The 27,923-nt window shown below is 37.3% G+C and overlaps 4 protein-coding genes and 1 long non-coding RNA gene across 22 annotated transcripts in view; 3 read left to right on the forward strand and 2 right to left on the reverse strand.

Moving 5' to 3' along the window:
* Nucleotides 1-10,812, forward strand: part of LOC105687492 (kinesin-like protein unc-104) — a 28,181-nt gene extending 17,369 nt beyond the window's left edge. For 6 of the 10 annotated variants that reach the window (XM_020853200.2, XM_020853208.2, XM_020853206.2 and 3 more), the window contains 13 exons: nucleotides 1,714-1,851; nucleotides 1,929-2,047; nucleotides 2,182-2,560; nucleotides 2,639-2,732; nucleotides 2,819-2,934; nucleotides 3,011-3,554; nucleotides 3,631-3,820; nucleotides 4,113-4,360; nucleotides 4,511-4,813; nucleotides 5,343-5,630; nucleotides 5,716-5,852; nucleotides 5,930-6,031; nucleotides 6,150-10,812. In XM_020853200.2, coding sequence (XP_020708859.2) covers nucleotides 1,714-1,851; nucleotides 1,929-2,047; nucleotides 2,182-2,560; nucleotides 2,639-2,732; nucleotides 2,819-2,934; nucleotides 3,011-3,554; nucleotides 3,631-3,820; nucleotides 4,113-4,360; nucleotides 4,511-4,813; nucleotides 5,343-5,630; nucleotides 5,716-5,852; nucleotides 5,930-6,031; nucleotides 6,150-6,237 — 2,746 coding nt within the window. In that variant the 3' untranslated portion in view covers nucleotides 6,238-10,812. The remainder of the gene's footprint in view (nucleotides 1-1,713; nucleotides 1,852-1,928; nucleotides 2,048-2,181; nucleotides 2,561-2,638; nucleotides 2,733-2,818; nucleotides 2,935-3,010; nucleotides 3,555-3,630; nucleotides 3,821-4,112; nucleotides 4,361-4,510; nucleotides 4,814-5,342; nucleotides 5,631-5,715; nucleotides 5,853-5,929; nucleotides 6,032-6,149) is intronic. The other 4 variants (XM_020853205.2, XM_025746904.2, XM_020853212.2 and 1 more) reach the window with 4 other exon arrangements.
* On the reverse strand, nucleotides 2,543-9,109 carry LOC125500750. The gene is made up of 6 exons (XR_007278211.1): nucleotides 8,973-9,109; nucleotides 5,226-5,502; nucleotides 3,603-3,864; nucleotides 3,220-3,357; nucleotides 2,996-3,157; nucleotides 2,543-2,908 (listed from the first exon to the last, which is right to left on the reverse strand). It is a non-coding gene; the product is annotated as an uncharacterized LOC125500750 (long non-coding RNA).
* Nucleotides 10,813-11,342: 530 nt separating the features above from the next.
* On the forward strand, nucleotides 11,343-17,026 carry LOC105687528 (vacuolar protein sorting-associated protein 11 homolog). The gene is made up of 16 exons (XM_012403247.3): nucleotides 11,343-11,610; nucleotides 11,722-11,790; nucleotides 11,978-12,151; nucleotides 12,241-12,437; nucleotides 12,584-12,842; nucleotides 12,986-13,140; nucleotides 13,230-13,463; nucleotides 13,878-14,178; nucleotides 14,291-14,479; nucleotides 14,588-14,710; nucleotides 14,801-14,928; nucleotides 15,052-15,264; nucleotides 15,345-15,517; nucleotides 15,603-15,900; nucleotides 16,051-16,418; nucleotides 16,544-17,026. Exons 1-16 carry the CDS (start codon nucleotides 11,596-11,598, stop codon nucleotides 16,951-16,953), a joined length of 3,306 nt encoding a protein of 1,101 aa, XP_012258670.2. The 5' UTR covers nucleotides 11,343-11,595; the 3' UTR covers nucleotides 16,954-17,026.
* Nucleotides 17,027-17,733: 707 nt separating this feature from the next.
* On the reverse strand, nucleotides 17,734-19,818 carry LOC105687530. Of its 8 annotated transcripts, none has more exons than XM_048654684.1 (3): nucleotides 19,436-19,811; nucleotides 18,338-19,186; nucleotides 17,734-18,125 (listed from the first exon to the last, which is right to left on the reverse strand). In XM_048654684.1, exons 1-3 carry the CDS (start codon nucleotides 19,568-19,570, stop codon nucleotides 17,835-17,837), a joined length of 1,275 nt encoding a protein of 424 aa, XP_048510641.1. In that variant the 5' UTR covers nucleotides 19,571-19,811; the 3' UTR covers nucleotides 17,734-17,834. The 8 variants fall into 8 exon arrangements, with proteins under 8 accessions (XP_048510641.1, XP_048510642.1, XP_012258673.2 ...); XM_048654685.1 differs by having other exon boundaries at nucleotides 18,338-19,229; XM_012403250.3 differs by having other exon boundaries at nucleotides 18,338-19,282.
* On the forward strand, nucleotides 19,814-27,361 carry LOC105687531 (elongation of very long chain fatty acids protein 6). Of its 2 annotated transcripts, none has more exons than XM_048654696.1 (3): nucleotides 19,814-19,952; nucleotides 22,974-23,420; nucleotides 25,871-27,361. In XM_048654696.1, the coding sequence occupies exons 2-3, from the start codon at nucleotides 23,095-23,097 to the stop codon at nucleotides 26,433-26,435; spliced, it is 891 nt and encodes a 296-aa protein (XP_048510653.1). In that variant the 5' UTR covers nucleotides 19,814-19,952; nucleotides 22,974-23,094; the 3' UTR covers nucleotides 26,436-27,361. The 2 variants fall into 2 exon arrangements, with proteins under 2 accessions (XP_048510653.1, XP_012258676.1); XM_012403253.3 differs by lacking the exon at nucleotides 19,814-19,952 and adding an exon at nucleotides 20,996-21,578.
* Nucleotides 27,362-27,923: the final 562 nt, after the last annotated feature.

Genomic DNA, 27,923 nt, shown 5'->3' on the forward strand with positions numbered 1-27,923 from the left:
AATTCGATACGTATCTCATATACTATACATGAGACGTACATATTGTTTTTTGGTAGTATAGTCCAAGCCTAGCATGATCAATCTGTAATTCTGAAAGTCAAAGTGGCATGATTACATTATTATGATTGAGTTGCACCGCGCTCATTCCTTCTACCATAGTCTAGTTTTGACATACTAAGACAGCAATGTATTTGATATTTTTAAATACCGCCTATCTTTGTCATATTCAGCATTATCTTCATACTCATATCATCTGCAGGAAAACTGCTAGTTTACGAATGGAATCTTTATAGCCAACAAATGGGATTACTTCGACTTTCAGAATTTCCTGTGTTTATTTTATATTTTTCCCAATTGATGGACTTGTTGGATATGGGATGGCTAAAAACACAATTTGCAATCAATTATTCGATGATGATTTGATCTACATAAAAATAAACAAATAATGGAACAGTCCTTTCTATTTCAGAAGTTGAAAACAGTGCAACGAAGTGTACTTGTGATATCAATCCTGGAATTAATTTATATGCATTCCATCAATATCTGCCGTTTCGTTTTACAGCAAAGTCTGTTCCAGAGTGCACTCCCTTGCATTCTGTATACGGAGCAATCCACGTTAAACGGGCCACTATTTCCAAAAAATTTTTTGAACTTGACACTTTTGCGACGTTTTGAGGGGTCTCAGAAACTATGCTCAGACTACTCATTAACGCCAAAAGTCGAAACTTCCAAAAGCTACTATTTCTAGTAAAAATTGCCAAGTTCGACGTTTCTGCTGTTTTCAATATTTCTGCCGCGGTGGGCCCTAAGATAAAAGATTCCTAATGCCGCGGTATTACCTATTTTGTTGTAAACATACTTTGAGCCTAATTTCGAAATGAGCCGAGAATCCTTTCTTTGTCAAAATCTATTTGTTATTCTAAAATGTGATGATAAAACCGAACTTGGATGTTTTTTTAACCAAGTTTTTTGTTATTGAACCGGTTGATCATACCAAAGATGAACATATTTTTACAAACGATTTGGAGATTTCTTTCTTTTATTGAATTTAAATATTTAATCGAGATTAAAATACAGAACAATACCATAGAAGACTCGATCAAAAATGGATTGTCAAATTTCGGCCAGAATCTTGAGAGAATTCTAAGGCTATAAGTTCGGCGTTTTTTGGAAGGAAAATGTGAAGTTATTGCAAAATTATGTTCAGGATGCTGTTCCTATGTATTTTACAACTATGTCGATTGAATTAAGTTGGTGATAAATCCCATCGAGCTATCCTCGATTTTTTGCTTTTTGGAACGATAAATTGGTGATAACTCGATCAATTTTATTGATAGATCAATTTAACTTGTGAATTTGGATTCCCGAGATCAAAATACACACCGTTAGGAGGTACCCCTTAGAAGTTTTTTTTCGATTTTGAGGTCAAAAATCAATATTTTGACGTTAATAAGTGGTCTGAGCATAGTTTCTGACACCCCTCAAGACGTCGAAAGAGTGTTATCAAGTTCAAAACATTTTTTAGAAATAGTGGCCCGTTTGACGTAGAATACCCTATATCTATGGTGGAGCTTACATAAAATGTGAAAACTATGTATCTTTATTACTTGTTTTGGGACCACAAGCTTTTCTGAGTTTACGAGCAATAAATTGCATGGCCTGTGGTGTCTGATTTATTCGGCACAAGTGTATAAATTAGTATTGTTTTATCAGACAAAGGCTGGAGCTGATGCGGGAAATGTATCATAACGAAGCAGAGTTATCACCAACTTCTCCGGACTATAATATCGAAACTATTACGGGGGGTGACCCTTTCTATGATCGATTTCCATGGTTTCGGATGGTTGGAAGGTGAGAATATTCAAGTTGATATTGCATATAAAAGAGTTCTCTAAACTCAACCATAACAATTGTTCTGCTTGCTTCAGATCATTTATATATCTGAGCAATCTTATGTATCCAGTACCACTTATACATAAGGTTGCTATCGTCAATGAAAAAGGAGATGTTAAGGGTTATTTGAGAGTTGCTGTACAAGCTGTTATTGGTATGTACAATAAGCCCAATGTATAGCTATATTTTGGCTATAATTTCACAAGAACGTTCACTATGCTATGTTTATTATAAATAATTAAATAAAAAAATGTATAACAGAATGTTTCTAATGGACCCTTTTTCCAGAAGAGGAAAACAGCGAATATTCAAGTGGCGTAAGACAGTCTGCTCGTATATCATTTGAAGACGACTTATTTGGTAATCATAGATACAACAAACGAAATACCCTCGTCACACAAACTCTTGAGAAAAATCAGCAAAATTTCTTGCAAGAAGAACGTATGGTTGAGGGACAGACTGAAGTAAAGGAGTGTAAGGAGGGAAAAGATGATGAAGAAGTTGGAGATGCAGATAGTGGCAGAGGTGATAGCTCAGTTTCTAGTGATATGAAAGAGGATGAATTGCCGGAACATCTTCAACCTGGAGTTGAGTTCACATTTAGAGTGACAGTATTGCAGGCAATGGGAATATCAACAGAATACGCAGATATCTTTTGTCAATTTAAGTAAGTCCATCGGATTTTGATAATAAAAAAAGTGACGGTTACAAACAAACGAACTGCATTACAACCTTGTACTTTCAGTTTTCTGCACCGACACGATGAAGCATTTTCAACAGAACCCGTTAAGAATGCCGGTAAAGGAAACCCTCCACTAGGCTTTTACCATGTACAAAATGTGAGTAAATTATTCAACAGATAAGATGCAATTTTGATGGTTTGTAATTGTTACATAAATTTCAAACTATCAATCTGTTGCACCAGATAACTGTGACAGTTACGAAATCGTTTCTGGAATATCTCAAAACTCAGCCCATTGTGTTCGAAGTATTTGGCCACTACCAACAGCATCCACTGCACAAAGATGCCAAATTAGAATAGTAAGTTCCCCACAAATTTTCTTACCTTTAATCATTACGGAAATAATTCAACGATCATCACCATTTATTAATACAGCAGTGCCAGGCAGCCACCAAAAAGGATGCTTCCACCTTCAATCCCCATAAGTCAGCCAGTTCGATCACCAAAGTTTGGTAGTGTTCTACCTTCACCTAGTACGTCACACGTTCACGCCAAATATGACGTCCTTGTGTGGTTCGAAATCTGCGAATTGGCACCAAACGGCGAATATGTCCCATCAGTAGTTGACCATAGTGACGATTTACCTTGCCGTGGATTATTTCTTCTTCATCAAGGGATACAGCGGCGTATTCGCATTACGATCGTGCATGAGCATGCGTCAGAACTTCGATGGAAAGATGTTAGAGAACTTGTTGTCGGACGCATTCGTAATACCCCAGAACCTGAAGAAGAGGACAATGATTCTTCAGTGCTATCTCTTGGGTTGTTTCCAGGAGAGTATCTAGAGATACCAGGGGATGACAGATGCATGTTTAGATTTGAAGCAGCTTGGGATAGTTCTCTGCACAATTCGGCGTTGTTAAACAGAGTGACATCCTATGGCGAACAAATCTTCATGACCATTTCTGCATACTTGGAGGTGAGCTTCATTTTATAGTATGTACTTATAATCTTGATCTTTCCATACCTGTTTACTTATCTGGATTTTTCCACAGCTTGAAAATTGCGGCAGACCAGCTATCATAACAAAGGATCTCAGTATGATAATTTATGGACGAGATGCGAGAGTGGGTCCTCGATCGCTGAAGCATTTGTTCAGCGGTCACTATCGCAATCAGGAAGCCAATCGACTCAGTGGCGTTTACGAACTGGTGTTACGACGTTCGTCTGAAGCAGGTAGCCCAGGTTTGTCTGTTCTGCCCTTAGTGTAGACCCTGATCCACCTCCTGCTGTTGACAGAAAATAACATTTTTAAATGTTTTTATTCACCAGTTGTTGAAATCTCGTATAAGTCACAGATAATCCTGTTATCCATGATCATAACTTGGCTGGTGATAACAACACTAATGAATTTCTGTCAACCTTAGAATTTTAGACATGTAACGTATCTTTTCAGTTAGCATAACCCTCTGTTTACTTAACAGAATTATACATATGTATAACTCAATAAGATTGTGATATTGTTTCTCTAATTAAGGTGTACAGCGGCGACAGCGCAGAGTACTAGATACAAGCTCTACGTATGTTAGAGGGGAAGAAAACCTTCACGGATGGAGACCACGAGGTGATAGTTTGATTTTTGATCATCAATGGGAATTGGAAAAGCTCACACGACTCGAAGAAGTCGAACGAGTCAGGCACACGCTTTTACTTCGAGAAAGACTTGGAATTGATAAAGTACCACTTTGCAATAAGACAACACATGATTTTACCAAAAGTGAGAAGGTAAAATACGCCATTGTTTGCCGAATTTTGTGTTCAAATTTCAGACCAAGTCATTGGTCTGAAATCAGTAATAACATCAAATGTAGTAAAACCCGGAATTTTTTCGAATTCGTATGGATGAAATTGAAGTTTTGATTACTTGATTTACAGGAGGTATGTAACATGGTTGCAAAGGCTACTAGTGAGCCACATGCGAGCCCGATCAAACTAAAAAAATCAACAAGTAAGGATATATACGAGCCTTGGGAAATGACAGATCGAGAACGTGAACTCGCAACAAAGTGCGTCAAATTAATACAAGGCAGAATTCCCAGCAAAGAGCCAATCGTTCTGTCCGACGTATCACCTGCAGAGGATACTATAACTGATATGTCTACATCAATGATTTCCTCAATCATGTCTACGTCATCACAAGAGTCAGTATACCAACACAAATCTGATTGGTTTGAACAGGTAACGCTCACTGTATGCCTGAGTCATCGCTTGTGGTTGTTCTCTTTATAATTTGCCAGTATACGTACAGTATACTGATTTCTTCTACTATATCTTGCATGTATCCATGAATTATTGGACTGTAATTAACTTTTGACAACTCACTTGGTTCTCATTATTTAATATTATAAGAATCTTTAATAATTAATTTAGAAGTTTTCTTGCGAAAATTTATTTCTCATATTATCATTGATCATTTTGATTACCCATAAACTGCAAATCGTAATAAAAGCATTATTTAATGAAAAAAATATTCTTGACAACCACGAAATGAAGAATTAGATGATAAACGTTTGGAAGATAAAATCGCGTAGATTATTTATCTGTTTGCCAAATCAGAAATACTACTTCATTCTTTATCTAGTTTCCTCACCAGTTTTGCTGTTTTCGTTCGATAGCGTACATTTGATAATCCATGTCTAATCGCTTCTAAAAGACAACCACTAGCAAGTTAAGAAGGGCACAGAAGATACAGGAGTGTTACTTGCAGCCCAGAGGAATAATTATCCGGACCCGATCTAAGTCGTGCATCTTTAGGTTGAGTTCACCAGAGCGTGCTCGTCTTCAGGAACTCCAGGATAGTATGATAGCCGGTGAATCTGCTAGTCAAGTCAACAGTATGGCACCGGCGCCTCTCGGTTCCTCATCACCTTTGAAAGAGAGTTTAGTTCTGTATGTGCCAGAAGTAGAAGAAATTCGTATTAGCCCCGTAATTGCGAGAAAAGGATATTTGAACATCTTGGAACACAAAACTAACGGCTGGAAAAAACGTTGGGTGGTATGTAAATATTAATGATTATTTCAATTTATCGAACAAAAAGTCCTTTCATACGCATTCGTTAATAATCTTATTGCAATTATAGGCTGTTCGTAGGCCATACGTTTTTATCTTCAAAGAGGAAAAAGATCCCGTTGAAAGAGCACTTATCAATCTTGCTACTGCACAGGTTGAATATTCCGAAGACCAACTGGCAATGGTTAGAGTACCCAACACATTTAGGTTAGTAATGATACTTCTGAGTTCATTCAAACATTATCTTAAATATATTAGTCACGCATTGATAACATTTCGTTTAGTGTTGTAACTAAACACCGTGGTTATCTTCTCCAAACACTCGGTGATAGAGAAGTTTACGATTGGCTTTACGCTATTAATCCTTTATTGGCTGGACAGATTAGGTGAGTTACCTCAGAATTTGGTTTCATGAGACATAAATGCTTCATTATTTACATAAAAATATTCTCTTATTTCTCACAATAATTTGAAAAAAAATGGACAAGTCATTATACTCCATAGGTCTAAGCTGGCTCGCAAGGGCCCTACTTCCAATATCGCTTCTATTACGTTAGCCCCACCTTCAGAGACTCAACCGCAAGCTAAATGAGTTACTGCATTACCACCAAAAGGATTGGATATCACAAGCAAACATTCCAAACAGATGCGGCATCGGACCTATTCTACATTCGAATAATCGGACAACTTTGGTATATGATTTCCGATTATAATCGAACAATACTAAATTCAATTCCACTGATTCTTGTAAACAGTCTGACTTACTTGATTGCAAGTGTTTATGTTATGCCTGCTGAACGAAGTATGTAATGACAAATTGTAAAATTGTTCATTAGGTGAAAGGCTTGGTCATAATTAGCTGTGTTTGGAAATAGAAGAAAATTACGGCCATAATCATATCTCAGAATCGTATTTGCCCTAGCATCTACTTTTTTGAAAAGGTTGTACATTGTATCTGAATGTAGTGGTATTTAAATTGGAATAGTTTAAGGATTGTGTAGAATCAATCATACTACATACATTAGCAATTCAGCTGCATATGCAATTATTGATTTGCCTCAAAGTGTACGTTTCTCTGGGTATTTCGAATGAAATACTGTGCAGTTGAGACGGCACCTAATAGCCTAGAACCTGGATTTTGTTGTGCAATATTACAGGTGCGAACTGGCCATGAATCACTATTCTCGAAGTTATACAGGTTATACAAGCGGACACGTTACCCATGATGTACGTACGTACATACGTGTGCTTTTCATCACACAAATACACACATGACGGATTTAATAAAAAAAAATAATGCAAGAAAAAAAATTGGGACAGTGATATTCAAGTGTGGGTCTAGTACTCTAGTACAATGTAAAGCAGACTCTGTATCCTATACTCGTCTTAATTCTGAACGCAAGAAGCTATTTCTGGGTATTTTCACTTATGTAAACACAATCCCGATGGATTCAAAAGTTTAAATAGCACAGCAAGCAGCCATAGCAAGAGATAATTTTACCACCTATAAAAAATTCGTAAATCCGATTTGCTGAATAACGATTTAACAGATGTCATACAACTCTGTCACAAGTCAACAAATGACCGAACTATGTTTCATCATCTTTTTGATACAGAATAAAAGGTGCCAGCTACAAATATGATTGGCTTGGCATCACTATATTCCACAATCAGTAACTTACTATCGTATTAAATAACTATGGATGGACGTTTACACACACATGCACACACGCACACACGCGCACACACACACACACACACACTACAAAATAATCGTAACATATTGTATGGCACGAATTGAATTTTATCGTATTGTACGATCGATAACTTTCAGAAATAACACAGTTTCCAAATTCAACCTACACAATACAATTGGAAGTTATGTACGGTGTCGATCATTTTTATGATCATTCACATTAATGTCACATCATCTGAGGAAGACTTTTATGCAGTCTACCAAAACTGCATTTCTAATTTATTCATAGTGTACCAGTAAGTGAAGAATCTTTTGAATTGCTTATGCTATGATAATAAAACTGCCGATGTGACAAGTAAGTCTGCAATGATTCATGGCTCATGAGTATCAGTGGTTGTTGAGAAGTATGCATTTGAAAACATATTGTTTATCACTATTTTGAAAGTCAATGTGGATACCTAAAGGCTTGGTTTTGCACATAAGTTAATCGCCATTACGCTATACAAGCTATACATACATCCAAAGAATTGAAGGGCCACCTGGAAAATTGGAAATTCTCCAACTTATCCTGTCTGCATGAAAGTTTTCATCTGATGTATAGAGCTAAAGCTAGAGCCGATCTTGTTAAAAAATAAGCTGTATTGCAATTGTTATCTATTGGGTTTTAAGAAGAAAAATACAGTCAATGATACTGAGTTTATGAGATAATCCTAATCCATTCGTTGAAACGGCCTTTAAGTGATATTTACGATTATTATTCCTGTAAAGATTGTTACGTTACTTTTATTTAGTAAATCTAATTTAATTTATTTCAAAGGTGTATATACTGTACAGAGAAAAAAATAGTGCAAAAATGTGATCTATGTTTGGCCGTAAATTAATACTCTGACCATTGATGTATATTCCAAATACACCACACTCACCCAGCTGTTTTCTATTTAGAATAATAATTTGCAACTTCTCGAAGTAAGCTACACAATTTCCATAATGTTGCAGTTATTTCGTCAAAGTGGCAGGTTAAAATCTATAAACGTGTATTATTTTTAAAGAACTTATCTTCATGTTGTCAATTGCTGCAATGAATTAGATTTCCATCCAGAAATTTTGAAGAATAGAGGGTCATTCATTTGTTAACTTTTGTGACGAATCCGTGTCTGTTTAATACAGGATGATTCCAATTTGAGAACAGAAATTAAAGGAGCCATCAATCAATAATGAATAGTCAGTAAGTGAATAAACTAACAATTGAGCGCACTGCTATGATAAAGCGCAATGCAAAGATCGCATTTTTCCAGGATTTCAATAGCCGACAATTGATGTTAATCTAAGACGTATACCACCACACATTTTTGATTATATACGAGCGATAGAATGATATCAGACCAGTCATCACATGTTCACTCTGGAAGAAATTAAAAAATTTCATGATCTAACCAAGCACGCAAGTTGAAAATCGATAAGTTAAATAATTCTTGAATCCTAACTCGTAAAATTCTGTAAAACGAATAAGATACGCTTTAATAGCAATCGCTGGTATTTCGTTGATAATTCAATATTAAGAAAAGAAATAAAAGGCATAGCAATGCAGTCGACAAAGAAAATAATTTCTATTTTCTAAAATAGAAACGTACCGTCAGGTCCAGTACTTGTGAGTAGATGCACAGCTCACTTTGTACATTTTAGATGTAGATTATTATATTATGACTAATTCTCAACGTGACACATTTGTTAATGCATTGATTGCATTCTAGTCAATGATGTACCTTTGTATGCATTTTTGCATTGTTCGTTATGATTGTAAATTTCAAGGAAATTTAGTAACGTTCGGTTTACGATGGTTATTATTTTTAACTAAAGCTCTGACAACACTAGTTCTCACGTATGGCTTTATTGTAAGGAGATTTTAGAGAATTTTGCCGGCGTGTTCACGAGAAAATGTACAGTATCAGCTGGTGGTCAGATTCAAATTATCTCAGAGACCATACTCACAAATTAATGAATGTCACTCAACCGTGCACTATAATATCTCGTATGTAGCGTAAGAAGATAAAGACTGGTCTTATCAGAGCTTACGTTATCATTACGCTTGCTGACTGTTGTAGTGTCTAATAGTTTTATTTTGTTATTGATATAATATTATAATATAATATTTAAGATTTATTAAAAATTAAGATCTCTATGATGAGGGAAAAATTTCTTGACTATGGAGAGATTCGAGACGATGAATACTGACACGCGGGGCACATGAAAATTCTAGAAATCAATGGTAAAAAAGATATTTAAATTACTTATACAAATAAATATAGTATATATACATATACGCGAAGATATATGTATATATGTAAAGTGCTGATTCAATTTGACCGCATCGATTTTAAAGGGTGGTGTCAAGGTCAAAACCGGGGTCTGAAGTCTCACTAAAAATCTTCCAAACCAATAATTCTCGATATACATATGTATTAGGCTTCGGGTTCGGTCGATTCAATATTTGTTCCATAATCTACGTCATCTAGGTGTCTCTAGTCCTTGGTCTGGGTCACTCAGGTATCGCGCCCCGTAATTTCCTTTGTCCAGATATTCCTTGTAGTGGTTCTTGGCCATCCAACAAGGGATACTTGAAGACAATTATGGTGCGCTATGTCCGGACAGTCAAGAACAATGACTTGGCATAACTCGGGGACGAAAATGACATGCAGGATACCACTGGGTGATCAGGAACCAAGGCTGGGGTATAACCAGATGATGTAAACTAAAATCTGGGAACGGACAAAAAATAAATAGTTTGGAGTTCTTTCAAATATCCAGAACGTAAGATGGAACATGGAAACATTGCATGCTGAACTCAATTATTCTACCCATTACTACTCAAGAATTCAAACGCTCGATTAGTCCACCTCGACTCTTCATAACTTAAAAAATATTGATCTGGAAAATTTTTTGTAAAGGACGAAGGTCTATAGATTTTGACGCTGAAACCCTCCTTTGAAGTAGGTGCGATCAAATTAAATCACCCACATATATAAATATGAAATTGATTATAATATACAAATATGAACGGTGTAATTACCAAAAATGCCCATGTATAATAAGTATTAGTTTATGTATTCATTTTTGAAGTTCGCAAAGATTCTTCTGTCACGATAATTAATATTGGGCATACATTATCTGTATCATGTATTTACTATCATCAATACCGTAATGAACAATGAATCTTACTATTATTTGTTTTCGTCGTTGTCAAAGATACATTCGTCGTCATCGTCATCATCATCATGATCGTCATCGTCATCACCATCGTCATCGTCATCATCATCATCATCATCATCATCATCATCATCATCATCATCAATAATCAATATTATTACTATTATTATTATCATCATTATTATATTATTATTTACATACTACTAGGGCTACTGTAAGTGGAACCATGTAATAAATGATTCAATAAAAGCTTATAAATGCCTATGATATCACGCTCGATTATTTATGTTTTACCCTCGAATTTAACTATCTGACGATTAATTTAATTTTTGATCGAGTTTCTGAAATCAGAAAGCAAACCGCATTACTAGCCAGAGATAGCCTACAACAATTCTTGATTAGTATTAAAACTATAAGGATTATGAAATATAATCTGGAAGAAAATTTGATGAGAATTGAAACTAACTATTAAAACAGGATCTTTAATGAAATCAGATCAGTTTCAACGATAGAAATTAGGAATCCAAAAGGTAAAGTTGACAAGATAAAAGTTATCGTTAATTTCCCGCTGTTTGAAGCAAAAAAATTGAAGTATCTTTGTAGCTTTGAGTAGTAGCCTTTGACTCAAATTTACAAACAGATTCGTGTTTCTGATATATCACAATAGTTACATTTTTCGGGGGTTTTTCCATTTTTTACTTTATTTAATCCCCCCCTAATTTTTTCTACTTTTTGTTCTGGTTGGTTTCTCCATTTAGCCCCGCCCCATCATCCCTACTTCCACTGAATATCATGCAAACCGTAACACATCCATACATACATATGTATGTATAATTAAATGCCTGAAAACCAACTCGAAATCTAGACAATGTGAAAATGCGAGAAAGGGAAATTAACCGCCCCTCGGATAGTTTATACATATGGCCGTGATTCTTTTAGTGAGCTGTCAAATAATAGCAAGTACTCAAGTGGCTCCTTACTGTGCTTAATGTGATAAAATTTTTGTCAATTTAAGTGTATCAATGTGAACTTGAAAATTTGCAGTTTACCATGGCTTTTAGGGAGGTAATATTTTAAATTATCCTTCAGCTTTCCTATTGTCCTTTTCCCTAATCGGTAATGAGAATAACCTGCAAATTTTTATTTTCATGCGACAAATGTATATTATGTTTTCAGTGGAGGCGGTTTAATTTTTTCAACTTGAAGAAGGAAGTAGATGATGGGAAAATTGCTGAAGCTCTTGAGGTATGGATTTATTATCCAGGAAAAATATATCATATGTTCCAAGGCTTTCAAAGTTTCTGAATCACATCTAATGGTTGTATAGAAAAAATATAAGGAAAGGAATTTGTTTATGATTAGCACACCTATTTTGTTTTATCACACACCCACTTAGATGCTGAAACATGATTTTGAAATTATTATAACACAGAAGGCCCGAGTCACAGCAGCTACCAGTGGAAATGGAAACCTTGTTTTTGGTGATAATACAGGAAATGTTCACATAGTGAATAGGGTATATGAAATTACAACGTTTCGTGCATATGAAATCACATTAACTCTAGCGCAACAAGTTCAACATTCTACCTATTTGTTCACAATCGGAGTAAGTATTGATTTCATGACATACTGCGTTTTCTAAACATTGAAGAATCCAATACACTTCATCTTCCTGAATTTCAATTTCAATTTCAGGAAGATGAGCCTGGCTGCAATCCTACAATCAAAGTTTGGAATCTATCTAAACCGGACAAACACGGTAATCCAACTTGTGTGAGAATCAGTAGAGCTGTACCTGGATACCGTGCTGTCCCAGCTACTGCATTATGCGTCCACACAGGACTTACCTTGATGGCTGTCGGTTTTGGCGATGGATCCATTATGCTCTACAGGTTATATTTTTGCCATATCCAGTTTACTAGAGCTGTTAATGTCACTACTTGCTTTCTTGCATTACAAAGTCACAGATGCTCGATCCTCGGATCTGCCCATTTCCTCATTCAACATGGACCAATCCGAGTATTTATTCTGTTTGCAGAGGTGATCTGACTCGAGAAAGGAAAAATAAGATAAGAATATTGAAAGACGGCAATACCTCTATAACCGGACTGCAAATACGAGCAACGGGAAAGCAGAATCACATGTTTGTTGCAACAACTAACAGTGTCTTCCTCTATAATATCACCATTAAAGATAAGGAGTTTAAGACCGTTTTAGACAATATGGGTTGCTCAAGGAGGTGCAGTGTTCTAGCAGAATCTACCCAAGGAAGTCATTTTATGATCGGGGGTGATGAAGTAAGAAGATTACCAATCATGAACATTATCGTGTAATTTTAGCAAATAGCAATGTATTTTTCTCCTACATTCTAATCATGTCAACTGCGTTGCTCATTTGTTTACATAAAATGATTCAATAATAAGAAACCTCTTTTATACAGGCTGTGTACTGTTATACACCAGATGGACGAGGACCGTGCTATGCGGTAAAAGGACAAAAAATCATGCTAGAATGGTTCAGAAGTTATTTGGTCATCATAGCCAAAGAAGCTGCAAATGTACCTAGGGCAACGACAACAATTTCTGCAAAACCAAAGTATGAGCAGACAATAATAATGGTCTTTTATTTTCGTTGAAAACTGATGCAGGTTTACATGAAATATGTACATTTATATTTTGTTACAGTACCATAGAACCTATACCACCTGGTGCGGATAAGCACGTGATCACGGTGCTAGATATTCAAAACAAATTTAATGTATTTTCTGCACCAATGTTGTCTGTACAAGCTGTCCTATCCGAATGGGGTGGCTTTTTCATTTTGAGTGGTGAAAGCAAGCTCTATCATTTGGATGAAAAGGATTTGCAATCGAAATTGGCTTTGTTATTTAAGAAAAATCTTTACGATGCCTCAATAAGGTGTGGTATGAACTACGTTTAATTACTAACGACACTCTGATTGATAATTTTGAGGGAAAGTAAACGCTTGACTGAGGAGAGATTGATGTTTGTTTAAAATTGACTTCAAAAATATATGTATCATTTTTCGTGATAACTCGTAAAAAATACTCGTACCTTTCAATCCATCTTTTGAATTGTTAGGCATCTTCCTATGATCATTTGTTCATTCCGTATGCTCGTACGAAATTGGATCATTTACCCCAATTTTCGAAAATTCTACGCCCAGTTAGTCTCAAAACGATTCGATGTGATTCATTGTGGCATGGGGATAACAGAACCATAATTTTCTTTTCGACTTCAAGGGTGTAGCTTTGCCTTACCACTGTTTGGACGAAATAGCACTGATTTGTTTTCTTTTTCTGCACAATACAGAATTGCTAAGAACCAACAATACGATGCCGAAGGACTAGTAGATATATTTCGTCAGTATGGAGATCATTTATATTCTAAAAGCGACCATAATGGGGCTATAGAGCAATACATAAAGACCATTGGCCAGCTCGAACCATCTTATGTGATCAGAAAATTTTTGGACTCGCAGTACATTGATAATTTGACTACCTATCTTCAAGTGCTGCATAAACAAGGTCAAGCAACAGAGGACCACACTACTCTGTTGTTGAACTGTTACACAAAATTGAATCATACCAATAAATTGAAAGAATTTATCATGGTAAGTGGTATTTTCTGGTACATCCTGCATTCTGCATCTGGTGCTGTCTATTCCATCTTAAGGACGTCAAACTCCTGAAGACCGATAATGTCTCTCATCTGAAAAATTTTAGACCAAAGACCGAGAAGTGGATTTTGATGTTGAAATAGCCATAAAAGTCTGCCGCCAAGCTTCGCCTGAAGATGCATTGCTCTTGGCAGAGAAACACAACAAACATGAATGGTATCTGCGAATTCAAATAGAGGATAAGGCTGAGTATAAAGAAGCGTTAGAATATATTGCAACTTTGAATTTCGAAGAGGCAAGTATCCCATATATTCTCATGTGTCCTCCTTTCGCAAAAGTACGGACTAGCTGCTGTTACGATGAAATTATGTAGCGAATTCTATGTTTGCACTCGTTATTCAAGGCCGAGTCGAACATGAAAAAATATGGAACTGTCTTGATTGAAAATGCCCCAAATGAGGCAACGCAATTTTTGAAAAGGTTATGTACCAACTACAGACCTACAAACAAACTGCTTGTGGATCAGGTATTGGTTTATCTATTATCACCCCCTATTGAAAAAGTCATTCTACACTTGGACATGTTATCATACATTCAATCAATACCACCTTTTCAGAACATGTTAGTTGGAGCAATCGAACAGTACATAGAAAAAGCTCATCCAGAAGATTTTATACACCTATTTCTTAACAACTCAGAACGCCTCGTCGAATTTTTGGAACACCTTGTCAAATGTGAAAGCAAGTCAGTATGACATTTTTTTCGCATACTAGTTTTAGTATATCTTGCATATATGTATAATCATTTTGACATAAACATAATTCGAATTTGGATTACTAAGCTACATATACCTGTATTATTGTTCAGGTGGAGTACGTTAGTTTACAACACCCTGTTGGAACACTATTTACATGTATGGTCAACATTAGATAATGAAGTAACCAAACTACAGTACGAACAGAAGGTCGTAAGATTATTACAAAGTTCAGAGGCTAGCTATGACAAAGATCAAGCATTGATACTTTGCCAACAACATAACTTCCGTCGAGGGATATTATTTCTTTACGAAGAAAGAAAACTGTAAGTGCTCAAATTCTCACGTTACCAGTTGATAATCAACTTTGACATCCACACGGTTGATGTAAAGTTCTAATCACCAGGTATCAAGAAATTTTGCAATGTCATCTATGCGAAGGTGATAATGAACAAATACTCGCAACTTGCAAACGATTTGGTCACCAAGATCCCAATTTATGGGTTCAAGCCTTGTGGAGCGTAGCTAGGGACAAGAATGCACCATCAAAACTTTTGTCTGATATCCTCACACATATTGGTAAGCTTTGATTGTTTTCATATTGCGTTGAAAATCATTTATTAGTAGAACTAGAAATATTCGTTGATTTTGGAAATTTTTTTAGCAAAGGGAAAGCTATTGTCACCCTTAATGGTAATAGATGCACTGTCAACATCGATGTCCTGTACCCTGGGTGATGTACGAAGTTACTTGAATAACGTGTTGCGGGCAGAAAATGAAAAAACACAGGCTGATGCAGATCTGACAGAAAAGTATCGAACAGATACACTGAAACTAAGAGAACAAATCTTAACCATAAAGAATAGCACCATAATTTTTCAAGGATCACGCTGTAGTGCCTGTCATCATCAGCTTGAGCTTCCTTCAATTCACTTCATGTGTCAACATTCCTACCACCAGCAGTACGTATGAGAAATGTTCATGTAATTTAACCTTTTCAAATCCTAGAAATGCTGGACGAAATTCAATCTATGCAATGAAAGTTTTGAGAATATGTAACAATGTTACAGCAGAGTGATTTACTCATCTTATCTGGTTTACCTATTTGTCAGCTGTTTCCAGAGCTTTTCAGAGAATGAAAACGAATGCCCCGCCTGTTTACCGAATAATAAAAAACTACTGGACATCATTAAAGCACAAGAACAATCTAGAGATGTTCACGAAACATTTCACAGTTTGCTGGATCGAGCTGAAGACCCATTTTCTCTTGTTGCCGATTACTTCGGTCGTGGTGTATTTAAAAAACTGACCGTCATTACTGATACTGAGAAACTGCTGCCAGCACCAATCCCAACACTTCAGGAACCAAGGTCCAAGTTTCAAGAAGTGAGGAGGCAGGAGATGAAACTAAACTACAACGCTTATGGAGCAGGGGCAGAAGCCAAGCTGAGGTTAGGCGAAGGCAAGAATACAACACTTGGTAAGCCGTTTGCTAACGCAAACTATCCAGCCACCTTCTACCTCTTGAACATGTTGATTTTTTTTTGAGATATCAAAATATCTGTCAGTATTCCAAAAACAATTATCCACAACATGTTATTGCAGTCAAATCAGAACCGCGACGCGCAGGTAGCGACTCGTCACATACCGTGGTGGTACCAATACCTGAGGGGCGCTTAAGAGTATTTGCCAAGTCTGACATTTATTCATCATCTCTCGAAGCGAATATATCAGAGTCTGCTAGTGGAAGTTCGACAACTCGCACATCTTCGCGGAAGGCCTCACCTATTCCGATTCGGGACACTCGTATTCTAAATAATCCATCTCCCAAAATGTCCCCAGCTCAAAAGAACTTTATTCCGCCAAAAGCACCAATTGCTTCCTTAAATCCATTTAAAAGAGATCTATACGATGAGTCCAAAAATCCGTTCGCCGAAGACGATGGCACTGAAGAGATACAATCTTTTAGCAAGGATGACGATTATGACAAAAATCTTAATCCATTCACAAGTTAGAGACTGACTTGCAACAATCTGCACACCAATTTTAGATCGATTAATCTATGAAATAGATTCATTTTGAAAGATATATCTATTTCAATTTACTGTCCACAACCACCAAACATCATGTTCGAAAAGTTGAATGAGTATTCGAAACACGCTGTGTAACTGAAATAGCTTATTATCAAGCAAAGTATACCTTCGATGTTGTCGCATTTCAGTATACTCGAAAGTTTGTAAGTTTTACCTACATTACTGGTCTTATAGCCTACGATATTTTATGACACACAGAGAATTATTTGAGCGGTCAGTAATTTTCACATCAAATATAGATCGTAGTTTCCGATAGTTTTCAGGTTTCAATAATCCAGAACCAGCAAGCAATGTCAGTCGTTATTCCATTTCATCTCACAGTCAGAAAGTTATTGAATAAATTTTGGAATTATGAATAAATAATTCCTGATAGGAAATTAAACATCATTGTACGAGTGTATGCATAATTATTTGACGACACTGCTCTTAAAATCGAATTTTAACCATACTGTTACTCCAAGAATATTTAGGGTATTATATTGATTCTTGATATTATTATCATTTCGCTCATCGATATTGTCATTATCATCATTGTAATTTCAATACAAGGTTTTTCAGATTCAAAAAAAGAATCTAGTGCCCTATAGTCGAATACTCTATGAACTGATGAAAACTGATGTCAACATTTTTCTGATATCAGAATTTCTTTTAGTTCTCTCTGCCTTTCACAATAGAATCTTGAAATGAATATTTCACCTCAAATATAGATAAATATGTCCTATGTTTAATTATATTTCCTGGTGGTGGTATATAAAACAAACAAATTTATGAAATAGCAGCAAAGCCATTGTAATATTTTGTTATTAGCACTGATCCATGTCGTGCTTCCATCCGAATATTTTATCACTTATCGTAAATGCACTCCATTTTGAAGTTATTTCTGGGCTGTTCGATCTGATTTGAATTGCAGTACAGTATTCTTCTGAATACGATGGTGTGAGAAAATCTGACAGCTTAGGTACAATATCCTTATATCGCGGCTCTGGATCTTTACTCCTGGTAAACCTAGAAGGAAGTTGATTCTCATTCACAGACAAACCCACAAGGTTTTTATAAATAGCCTCATCTGGTCGAAAATCTAGTGCCGCTGAAATCTGCAAAATAAATGAACAATGTCCACAACTCTGGTTTCAAAAACATAAGTTATTGAAATAAGTAACAAGTGCTGTGTTAAGAATGGTATTCGGTCAAAGAATTCAGATTTCTACAAGGACAAAGTTGGAAGGTTTAATAGGTGACTCAGATAATACTAATAATAACAATAACAATAATAATAATAATAACAACAACAACAATGCTTGAATACCTTTTCATTAACCAAATTCCTGTAAACTAATGGCAGGTCATCAACATCGGTGATAAATTTTTGTTCTTGAACTTTGTTCAGTTCATCGATTGTACATATTATCGAATTATACTCTGGTCTGCCTAATTTTTCCGCTGGTATGATGTCTGGTCTGATCTGGGATGATGCTTTTTTTCTCATCATTTTAGATGGCTGTGGATGAAACCTCGTTATGCCTGGAGTTACCCAAACATTCGTCGAATGTCCATTAACGTCCCGTAATAACGTTTTTTTCACTGGGCTGCTTTTGAGATGTGTTTTGCAGGTTTTAATACCAGGTCTTAATGATTTTAAACCGCATGGAATAGTTTTTGCTGACAATGAAATTCTAGTTGAATTCGGTATCCCATTTTTATAGGTTTGTTTTTTTTGATGAGTTGGTTTGCAAATAGCATTTTTGTGAATTGTATCCTTGAGCAAAGTCGCATGTTCATCAAACACTGGTACGGATGCATTGGTGAACTTTACTGAGCATGGTTTCATTTTTGAAGTCATGCGCTTTGATTTGATTCTAGATACACAAGTTACAGGTGCTGAAATTGTGTTACCTTTGAATTTTTTTATATTTTTTGAAATAGCATCACGATTGCAGGGCTTGAAATTTGAGAATCTTGTTTTGGTATCATCTGCTGTGCTGGTCGAATAAATGCCTGGCACATTATCCTCACTTGATGGATTCTTATTTTCAATGCAATTTTCAGAATCATTGAGAATTGTTGGTGAATACATCGCATAGTCATTGATGCTACAGGCTGTAGTATGATCATCTGGTCCATCTTGGGATGTGATTTGTGGATTGAGTATGCAGATCTGCGGATTTTTAACCATACTTTCACTTGGATCATTTCGCGAGCTGGAATAGATCGCAGTCTCAGAATCAAGGTTCTGCAAGCTCGATGGAAATTTCTGGAAATTGGTATTAGTTGGCATGTCATTTAAGATGAATTTGGGTGAATGTGGAATATCTACGTCTCGTACATTTGCTGTTAATGTACATGGAAGGACTCCGTTAGCATACGATAATTTAAAGGGTTCTTCAAGGATCACCATGCTTCTTACTCGAGGTTTAATTGAGGCGGCACACAGAATTTCATCAGGCTTTTCTGTACCGTTGACTGAATTTACAACCGAGTCTTCAGGAGGATGATTGAAACGAACTTTTGGTCGATCGATTAATTTCTGTCCTAGAGACATTCTGAACTTTTTAACATGACTTGGTCAAAATCGGAAAGCTGATCGTTGACTTGTGCTATTTCACCAGTCCCAGACATGTCACAGTACGTAACATAGGTACGCCAAGTGTGTTAATTGTGGACCCCTCAGCGGTCACTCGCGTCGAGTTAAATCGGACAACCTTCTACTGTCGCCGGCTGCTTCAATTGCCGGGGTAGACCACGGTAGCAGACGACTTAACGATCACGGCGAGCCTTCATTGCCGCCGTACTACCGCATACTCCCCGGCCTACGTGTCAACCAAAGAGGATGGTGTGAACATTCTAGGGACTCTAGTGTGAACGTGTGGTGATATTGTAAACCAAATACAAACATGTGGCGCGTGTCCAGCGACGAATATTTGGTAAATATGACGTTGGGTATGATAATGTTGGGCTAAAATAGACCCCACTTTGTCCCAAAGGTTTAGCTATAGTTTGGAAGTCAGCCTTTCCGACTGCGTTTCCATCAAGCTCCTATCCTTACGGACTTTGGTTTCCATGTTGACATGAAGTTTATTAGCAGAAAGTTTGCAGCCTTCGGATGAAAAATAAATTTTTGTCTGAAGTTTACAAGTTTGATGATATTTTATCTAATTCTGTTCGATGGATGTGGTATCGTTTTTGAGATGACACCGCGGTTGAAACCTAACGCGCGCCCACTCTGACAGACTCGTGATTATTTTCTTCTTTCGGTGAAAACTGTAATTCAAACCCTCGATATGCAAAATATGATTCGGACGAACAATATTCGGAGCATTCCGAAAATCAATTTTGTCCGACCGACTTCATAAGAAAGAACATCCTCGCTCGGTGGTACCCCGGCAATCGTGAGTGGCAACAATTGTTAAGTGTCGATCACGGTGTTGATATATTCCCCCATAGTGTCGATCCTACATTGGTCGATCCTCCTCAGTCGACGACCCGAAGTTCCGCCCATAATCAATGGCGAAATGGTTGGTACCAGTTGACCGCTAGGTAGAGCCAAACTCCACAAAAACCTCTATCAGTCTACAAGACTAGTACGAAGAGCCTCCGCGATATACGGCTGTGCCTTCACGGTAGTCTCTACCTTTAACGAAGTGGATCTCAGACACAGCTGATACGAGTAGTGCGCGGACCGATTTCTGAATCGATTGAAAATTTTCGAATTTTTTCAGTCGATCCAGGAATAACTTGGCGTGGGATGACTCTGTAATCGTTGCTATAATTGATACCGAACTTACCCCGGGAACTTGAGACTTACAAACGTAAAATACAAATCCAAATCTCGAGGAAGATTTCCGTCTAATTTGGACGTTGGATATCGAAGTCGAGTTGTCAGAGTTGGTCGGATTTATGTTCATGGTCTTATTTATACTCGTGGGTTGGATTCGTGCCGCCTGCCGCTCCCCACGCCGACGCCAGTTTCAGACCCCAGTTCCCCGCAGGTCGTCGATGCGTGAGAGTGGAAGTGATCGGTGCGAGCGAGGAAGAACTCGGGAGTTTGGTGTGGGGCAGGCGATTGAAAAATTGACGTTCCAAGTCACATTTCACACCTAGCTCCTCTCCTGCGCAGGTCGAGGAGAGGCTGTGCTCTCAGATAATATTACCGAGAGAAAAAGAAATCGCGTGTTTATTTATTTATCGATTCGTTGAAATATTCCGGGCAAACCCATACCACACCAAAGTACACCGCATCGCATCGCGTTTCCTACCGACGTGCTGCTCCGTGTGTGACAGATTCTACCGGTTCACGCATGAATGGCCTACATCTAGGCGGCGCGAACTAGTCATAAATTTTCAACTAGTCAAGAATTGTTGAACGTTACAAACGTCCGAAGATCTAACAAAATCACCGAGCGCAGTTGGCGAATGAAAAACATCCAACACTAAAAATTCGAAGAACAAATAGAAGACCGTCTCAAAGGGGCAAAAAAACAGACAGCGGGGGTCAAGAAAGAAAGTAACAAAACAGAAACGGATGACAAATAACAGAATAGAAACTACACGTAAGTGGTTAAGTTTTTGGTTTCGGAGACTTACATAAATACGTATCGCAGAAGCTTTCAACACGAATCTTGACAAATTACCGTTCGGTCAGCTCAGGATAGATTAAGCATCAGCAGAATGATGAACGAATTCTATGTTCCCCGTGTTCGGTATCAATCAACTCTTCACAAATATTCGCTGTCAGAAGCTAATTGCGGACGATTTACATCCGTAAGCAGAAACTTGGAAAGTATATTAGTAGTCTGTCATTCGGTGAACGAGAAATGTGCAGTGACATCTGAAACTGCGAACAAGTTACTTACAGCGAGTAAAAATATTTGGTGCTTTACCCTAATAATGAGTGGTTAATTTTTGTCTAGCAAAAATATGCTAACAGAACGGGGTTTTTCGAGCGTGGATGAGTTGAAGGAATAACGAAAGATGGGAATTTGATGACAACAAACAAAAAGCAATAATAGACGAATAATCATTTCCGTAGTTTTTTGTACGGTTAGAACAAGGAGGGCGGTTTTTGTTTATCATCGCTACCGGTGTTACGAACGGCTACGTACTTCGAATTTTATTCATTGGGTTTGTGCATTGACAGCGTGTTATGACATTGCAACTCGTGTTCGTTAACTTGATTTGAATATGTTTCCGAATGCAATAAAAGAATATTTGTAAGGTAATGGTAACGAGAGTGAAAAAAATAACGCAAAAGTGAGGCGCGTAATTGAATATTTTCAAGCAAATGTATCCATCCGATGAAATTTATGTGTTATCGTCCTTACTCGATCACGCCATTCGTGTGCAGTAGGTATAGTATACGCAAAGTTACGGAACTTCAACGTAAGATGGGCATATGTGTATCCAAAGCTTGGCGAACGAACGCACTTCCTGTTGATCGCGAATTTCTAGAGAAAAATAAGATAACATTCGACTAAAAAGTAAATATTGAGCTGCTGTTGAAACTGACGGTGCAGCTCGCCGCTGTCGTACCTGGGATTCTGATATTGGCCGACCTTAACGAGTCTTGTTCAAAATCGGCTTCTGTATCGAAATTTTTGAATTCAATATTTTCGCCCTATCTTCTCGAAAGAATTCCGCTGGTACGAGAACGTACGTTCAATCTTGGACACCCTGTATCAATACATACACTTTTTAATACGGACGTACAACTATACCTGAGGTTTGTCATCGCGGATTAGTCAACGGTCGGAAAGGAACTTGTATTCATTTTTACTATATTAATTAATCGTTGTTGCATCAGCAGCACGCAGCTGCTGTCGTGTGTCGCGTAACTCATGCAAAAGTGGTGTAGTAGGGAAAAGTCGAATAATTTTGAAAACCGGAATTTCAGTCGTCATATTTTTTTATTTATTTAATCCAAGTTTTATGTGTGATCCCCTCCGCAGAGAATCGTACACGTCGACTAACTTTTACGGACACTCGAAAAGGCCCTGGAAAAATAAAACTGGACCTTCCGATCGCAGCTACACCAAGGAGAAAAGCATAATACACGTGTCGAGAGGAAAGATGAATAAAATGAATTATATGGAGGTTACTCTGCCAAATTATTCGTACGTGTTCAACTTCGAGGAGGAGTTCATTCATCAAGACACCAGAGTGTGGATGACAAATAATTGGACGAACTGCTTCTACTATTGCGGAATATACATGATATTCATATTTGGCGGTCAGCATTTAATGGCTAGCCGACCCAAGTACGAACTCAGGGGTGTACTGAGTTTATGGAACACGATACTGGCCACATTTTCCATCATTGGATTTACCAGGACTGCTCCGGAACTCATTCACGTTCTGAGGAACTACGGGCTTTATCATAGCGTCTGTATACCGAGGTACGCATGTTGACATTTTTTTCCCATTTAGAGATGCTCCATAAGTTTTAAGTTTTTCAATCCAGGATGTGTGCTTCCGTTTCCTGGCTCTGGTCTCGTCTGGTCTTCGCATGTGCCGGTCATACACTCGATAAAGATATAAAAGGACGATTGAAAATCCTATAGGACGCATTTCATATCATTGGTGAAATAGAGTCAATCGTATCACGCGATATCGAAAATGAAAAAACTCGCTCGACAATTATTGCCGAGCGACACGCACGCTGACGTCTCATTCATATGATCCGCGTATTTTATTATTCTTTACATTTCAGCAAACAATTTCGATGGTATCTCATTTGTTTCGATCACTTCGTTATACGTACATCGGGGTGGTTATCGTTAATTTAAGTGATCTTTTTGTGCGCCAAAAGGAGTCCTTGAAAATTGACGTTACGTTGAAATTCCGGGAACAAATATTTCAGAATCAATCACACCGGTGATTCGCGTCGACGTTAACCACGATTGCAAGAGCGTTGTCATTCTTATAAAACATTGGCATTGACCCTACACCGAATGCTTATATGCATATAGGGGAAGGCGGGGCGAAACGGGGTACTTAAGGAAAGCCCGAGCTTTGTGAAACCTTAATACTATGAAAATTCTTTCGCTCATTTGTATTTGAAGTAAATGAGAAAGATTCGCAATCACCGTGAGAAAAAAAACTGATCACTATCTCATTCGATGTCAATAATAAAAATCATATTAACATTTACAATTATTACCATCGATATTTTTCTGGAATTAGTTATAAAACAACCAAAGTTTCAAAATCCGGAATGAATGATGCTTGAAGTCCTTTTCGATTATGCTTAGACAAATTTTTGCAAAATTTTCGGGGTAACACATTTTGCCTCGCCTTCCCCGATGGTATATACCCATGAATATATTACTGGCACGCGATTATTACAAGTAGGAAAATCTAACTTGGTCGCCTCACGGCTTGTTCATCAGTATGCAGTATTTCAGAAAAACGAGGACAAGACGACTCGTGCTTTTATAAACTTGAACAGAGATCTTGATGAAAATTTGATTAGAATTGCAAACGGTTACATATCGTACGTACATATTATGTAATCATACATGGCGGATGGCAAGTTGGTCTAATCACTGATTAAAAATTTACGATATGCTTACACGATCGCGTACGCACCTTCTTCAGGCGACCGGTCTCGATACATTTTATATGCGAACAACTTCCTACCAACGTATACAACACAGTGTAGCCAAGGCTGTCACGTAATTATCGCCAAGGTTTACACGGTCATTCAGCTATTATGTTTACCCAATTTACGTATTAATTCTCATCAGGTAAAGTGTTTTGGCAGTTAATTACGCGTCTCTTACGTCAACGGGGCATGTATAACAAAATACCTTCAACCCCGCGAGTTGATGCGTGTTTCTGATATTTTTGTACCGTGCTGACGTGATTGATCGACACTTTTGATGAATTCGTGGTGATGATTCTTTCTTATTTTTTCACGCGGTATGTTTATACGTTTACGTGGCTGGGATTTTAATTATTTGACTATACCACGATCTATAATTTATACCTGTAACAAATTATCGATAAGTCTAATCGGTTGTGTCATTGTTACACTTTGTATACCGAATTATACCGAAGTTGCAACATGAAGTCCGCGATAAGTTCCATTGATACATTTCATATCTTTGCACATTTTCGGTTAGCTATTTTCTTGTCAACGATTCGTAGTGTAAATTGTGTGCCGTAGCCATCCCCATACAGAGAAAAGTTGGAATGTTAAGAATTTTGCGAATCGATACGATAGAGATGAAAGGTTTATCTCCACGCTCTGAATATTGAGAATTACATTACATCCACATGAAAAGAAAAAAACAGATTGATCGTAGGACAACTTCCACATGATATACATACACAATAAGCATAATATGTGGGGATCTAAACGTACGTATATATCTATCATCTGAGTATTCGCACGTATGTCGAAAAAATAATCTCCACTCTTCATAATTTTCATAAACCAGAAAGAACGTTTCAAGCCCTAGAGTGTACGATTATATGCGCTATAGTATACAGATGTGTTCAATGAAAATATGAATATACGTAAAGTTTCCGTAGGCATATTATACGCGTATCGAGGTTTTAGTTCCGCATTTCTAAACGTTTGTAGTGAGGATACGGAACAAGTTGTTCCGTTCAAAAGAGGTTCGGGTTAGGTCCGAATTTCCAAGAATTACGAAACCTCGAAGAGACAACGGATATGTGTATAATATACTTGACTAACGGATCGACCGATTTTTCAATTTTAAATCTCCTTGAAACCAAATGATTTGAGTGACATAGATAGGGGGGAATATGAATAAAAAAATGTACCGAGCTTTTGAGATTTTTAACGCCGAATAATCCTTTCTTTCTTTTTTAATTTCAGCTTTATCGAACAGGATCGCGTTTCCGGTTTTTGGACCTGGATGTTCGTCCTCTCAAAGCTCCCAGAGCTCGGAGATACGGTGTTCATAGTCCTCCGTAAACAGCCTTTGATCTTTCTCCACTGGTATCACCACATCACCGTTCTTCTATACTCTTGGTTTTCATATACCGAATATACCGCGTCAGCGCGGTGGTTTGTCGTAATGAATTACTGCGTCCACTCGATAATGTACTCGTATTACGCTTTGAGAGCGATGCGATATTCACCGCCCAAATGGATATCGATGGTGATAACTGCCCTGCAGTTGACGCAGATGATCGTCGGGTGTGCGATAAACGTCTGGGCCCATCAATATCTTGAAAGTGGACAGGCCGAGTGTCACATATCGAGGGTGAACATAAAACTGAGTCTTATGATGTACTTCAGTTATTTCGTATTATTCGCAAGATTCTTCCACAAGGCGTACCTCGGAGGAAAGGGCTCGAAAGCAGGGAAAAAAATATACGCCAATGGGAATGGACACATCGCTGCGGATTACAGTAACGGAAAACTCAAAGAGAACTAAAGGTCTGGATTATTTTATCAGGGTTTGTTCCGGGAAACTTATAGCTTGGGACTAGCTGGAGGTAAAGGATTTGTGAATTTGTGAATTTGCAATTCTTCGCGAGGCACGTCACCAGCCTACAGGGGCAAAAAATACAAGTTCAAACAAAACTGCTTCAGTTTTAAGAAAATCTACAGGATGTGCACGTTATGTGTACATGATATGCACGTGGATTTAACCTGAGTAACGTGCTCCCCGGATCAAAATAAGGAAAGAAACGAAACAAATCCTTGTGTACATATACCTATAATCTAATCTGGCAAACTGCACTGTATGAAATAATGGCTTTTACATTATTTCTATGGTTCACTATATCGATTAAAGAAAATGGTTAGGAATTTTTGTATAATTTCGTTCTGGTTTGATTTATTTATTCTTATTTTCACGAGTCTCTTCGGCAGTCTAGTAGGTACATTAGCACATACTCCACAATTCTTGACTCTGCTCAATTGCAATGAAGATGCACAAAAACCAAGCGAATTAATCTACATAATTCGCAAACTAATGGGAATCATTGAAATGGGATGCCGAACTATTAACATTGGAACTTTTTGTCTGCAATATTTTTATCACATATGTATAGTATGAACGATCTACGCGCAATGGGTTTTCAACGAACCCAACGAGATGTATAATGATACCTTATAGAAATATGCGAGCTAATTACCCCCATAATAGCGAGGAATAATATACAAAAAAAAAAGAACGAATGAATGAAATAGTCAAACATTGTCGTTGCCGGAGGTATGTCCAAAGTACCTCGTGTACGGTCTACTCGTAAGTAGCACGACCGATACAGGTATGCTGGGTGAATACCTACACAGCATCGATTCTGTTCATCGGCAGGGCAAAATGAAACGTTGAAAAAAAAAAAAAAAAACCAGTTTCAACAGAGAACGAAATCAACTAGAGAACGAATAAAAACTTAAAACAGAATATAATAGAAAGTACGTAGAGAACAAAAAACGTGTAAAAAATAAAATGTATTAAAACAGAGAAGAAGAAAAGTGAGAAGCAGTTGTTACCTTTTAACTCTTTTCCGAGCGGACGCGTAATATATAGGCATAGATTATAAGTAGGTAGATAGGATTATGGTCATTTTCATTATGATCTTCAAAGTTTTATCGGTTTTTAAAATAATTGTATCTGCAGCCTTGATATTGTCGGCCAGTCAAATGATCCAGCTACAAAATATTGAAGCGAAGCACAGAAACCGGTATGCTGACGCGAGTTTTGGTATTTTAGTATGAGCCCAACGAAAGTATATGTATGAGTGCGAAAAAGTTGCTACTCAAAGTTGATCAACCAAAAGCCGTGTTGGCGGGTACGTTATACGCGCGAATTCCGAGTTCCTCATGGATTGACTAAATCTGAACAGGAACAAGAATCGAAATAAAATTCTACCGAGTTTCACAAGATAGCTGTCGTTTTCGTTAGACATTCGGATAA

The sequence above is a fragment of the Athalia rosae genome, chromosome 4, assembly GCF_917208135.1.
Source record: "Athalia rosae chromosome 4, iyAthRosa1.1, whole genome shotgun sequence".
NCBI lineage: Eukaryota > Metazoa > Arthropoda > Insecta > Hymenoptera > Athaliidae > Athalia > Athalia rosae.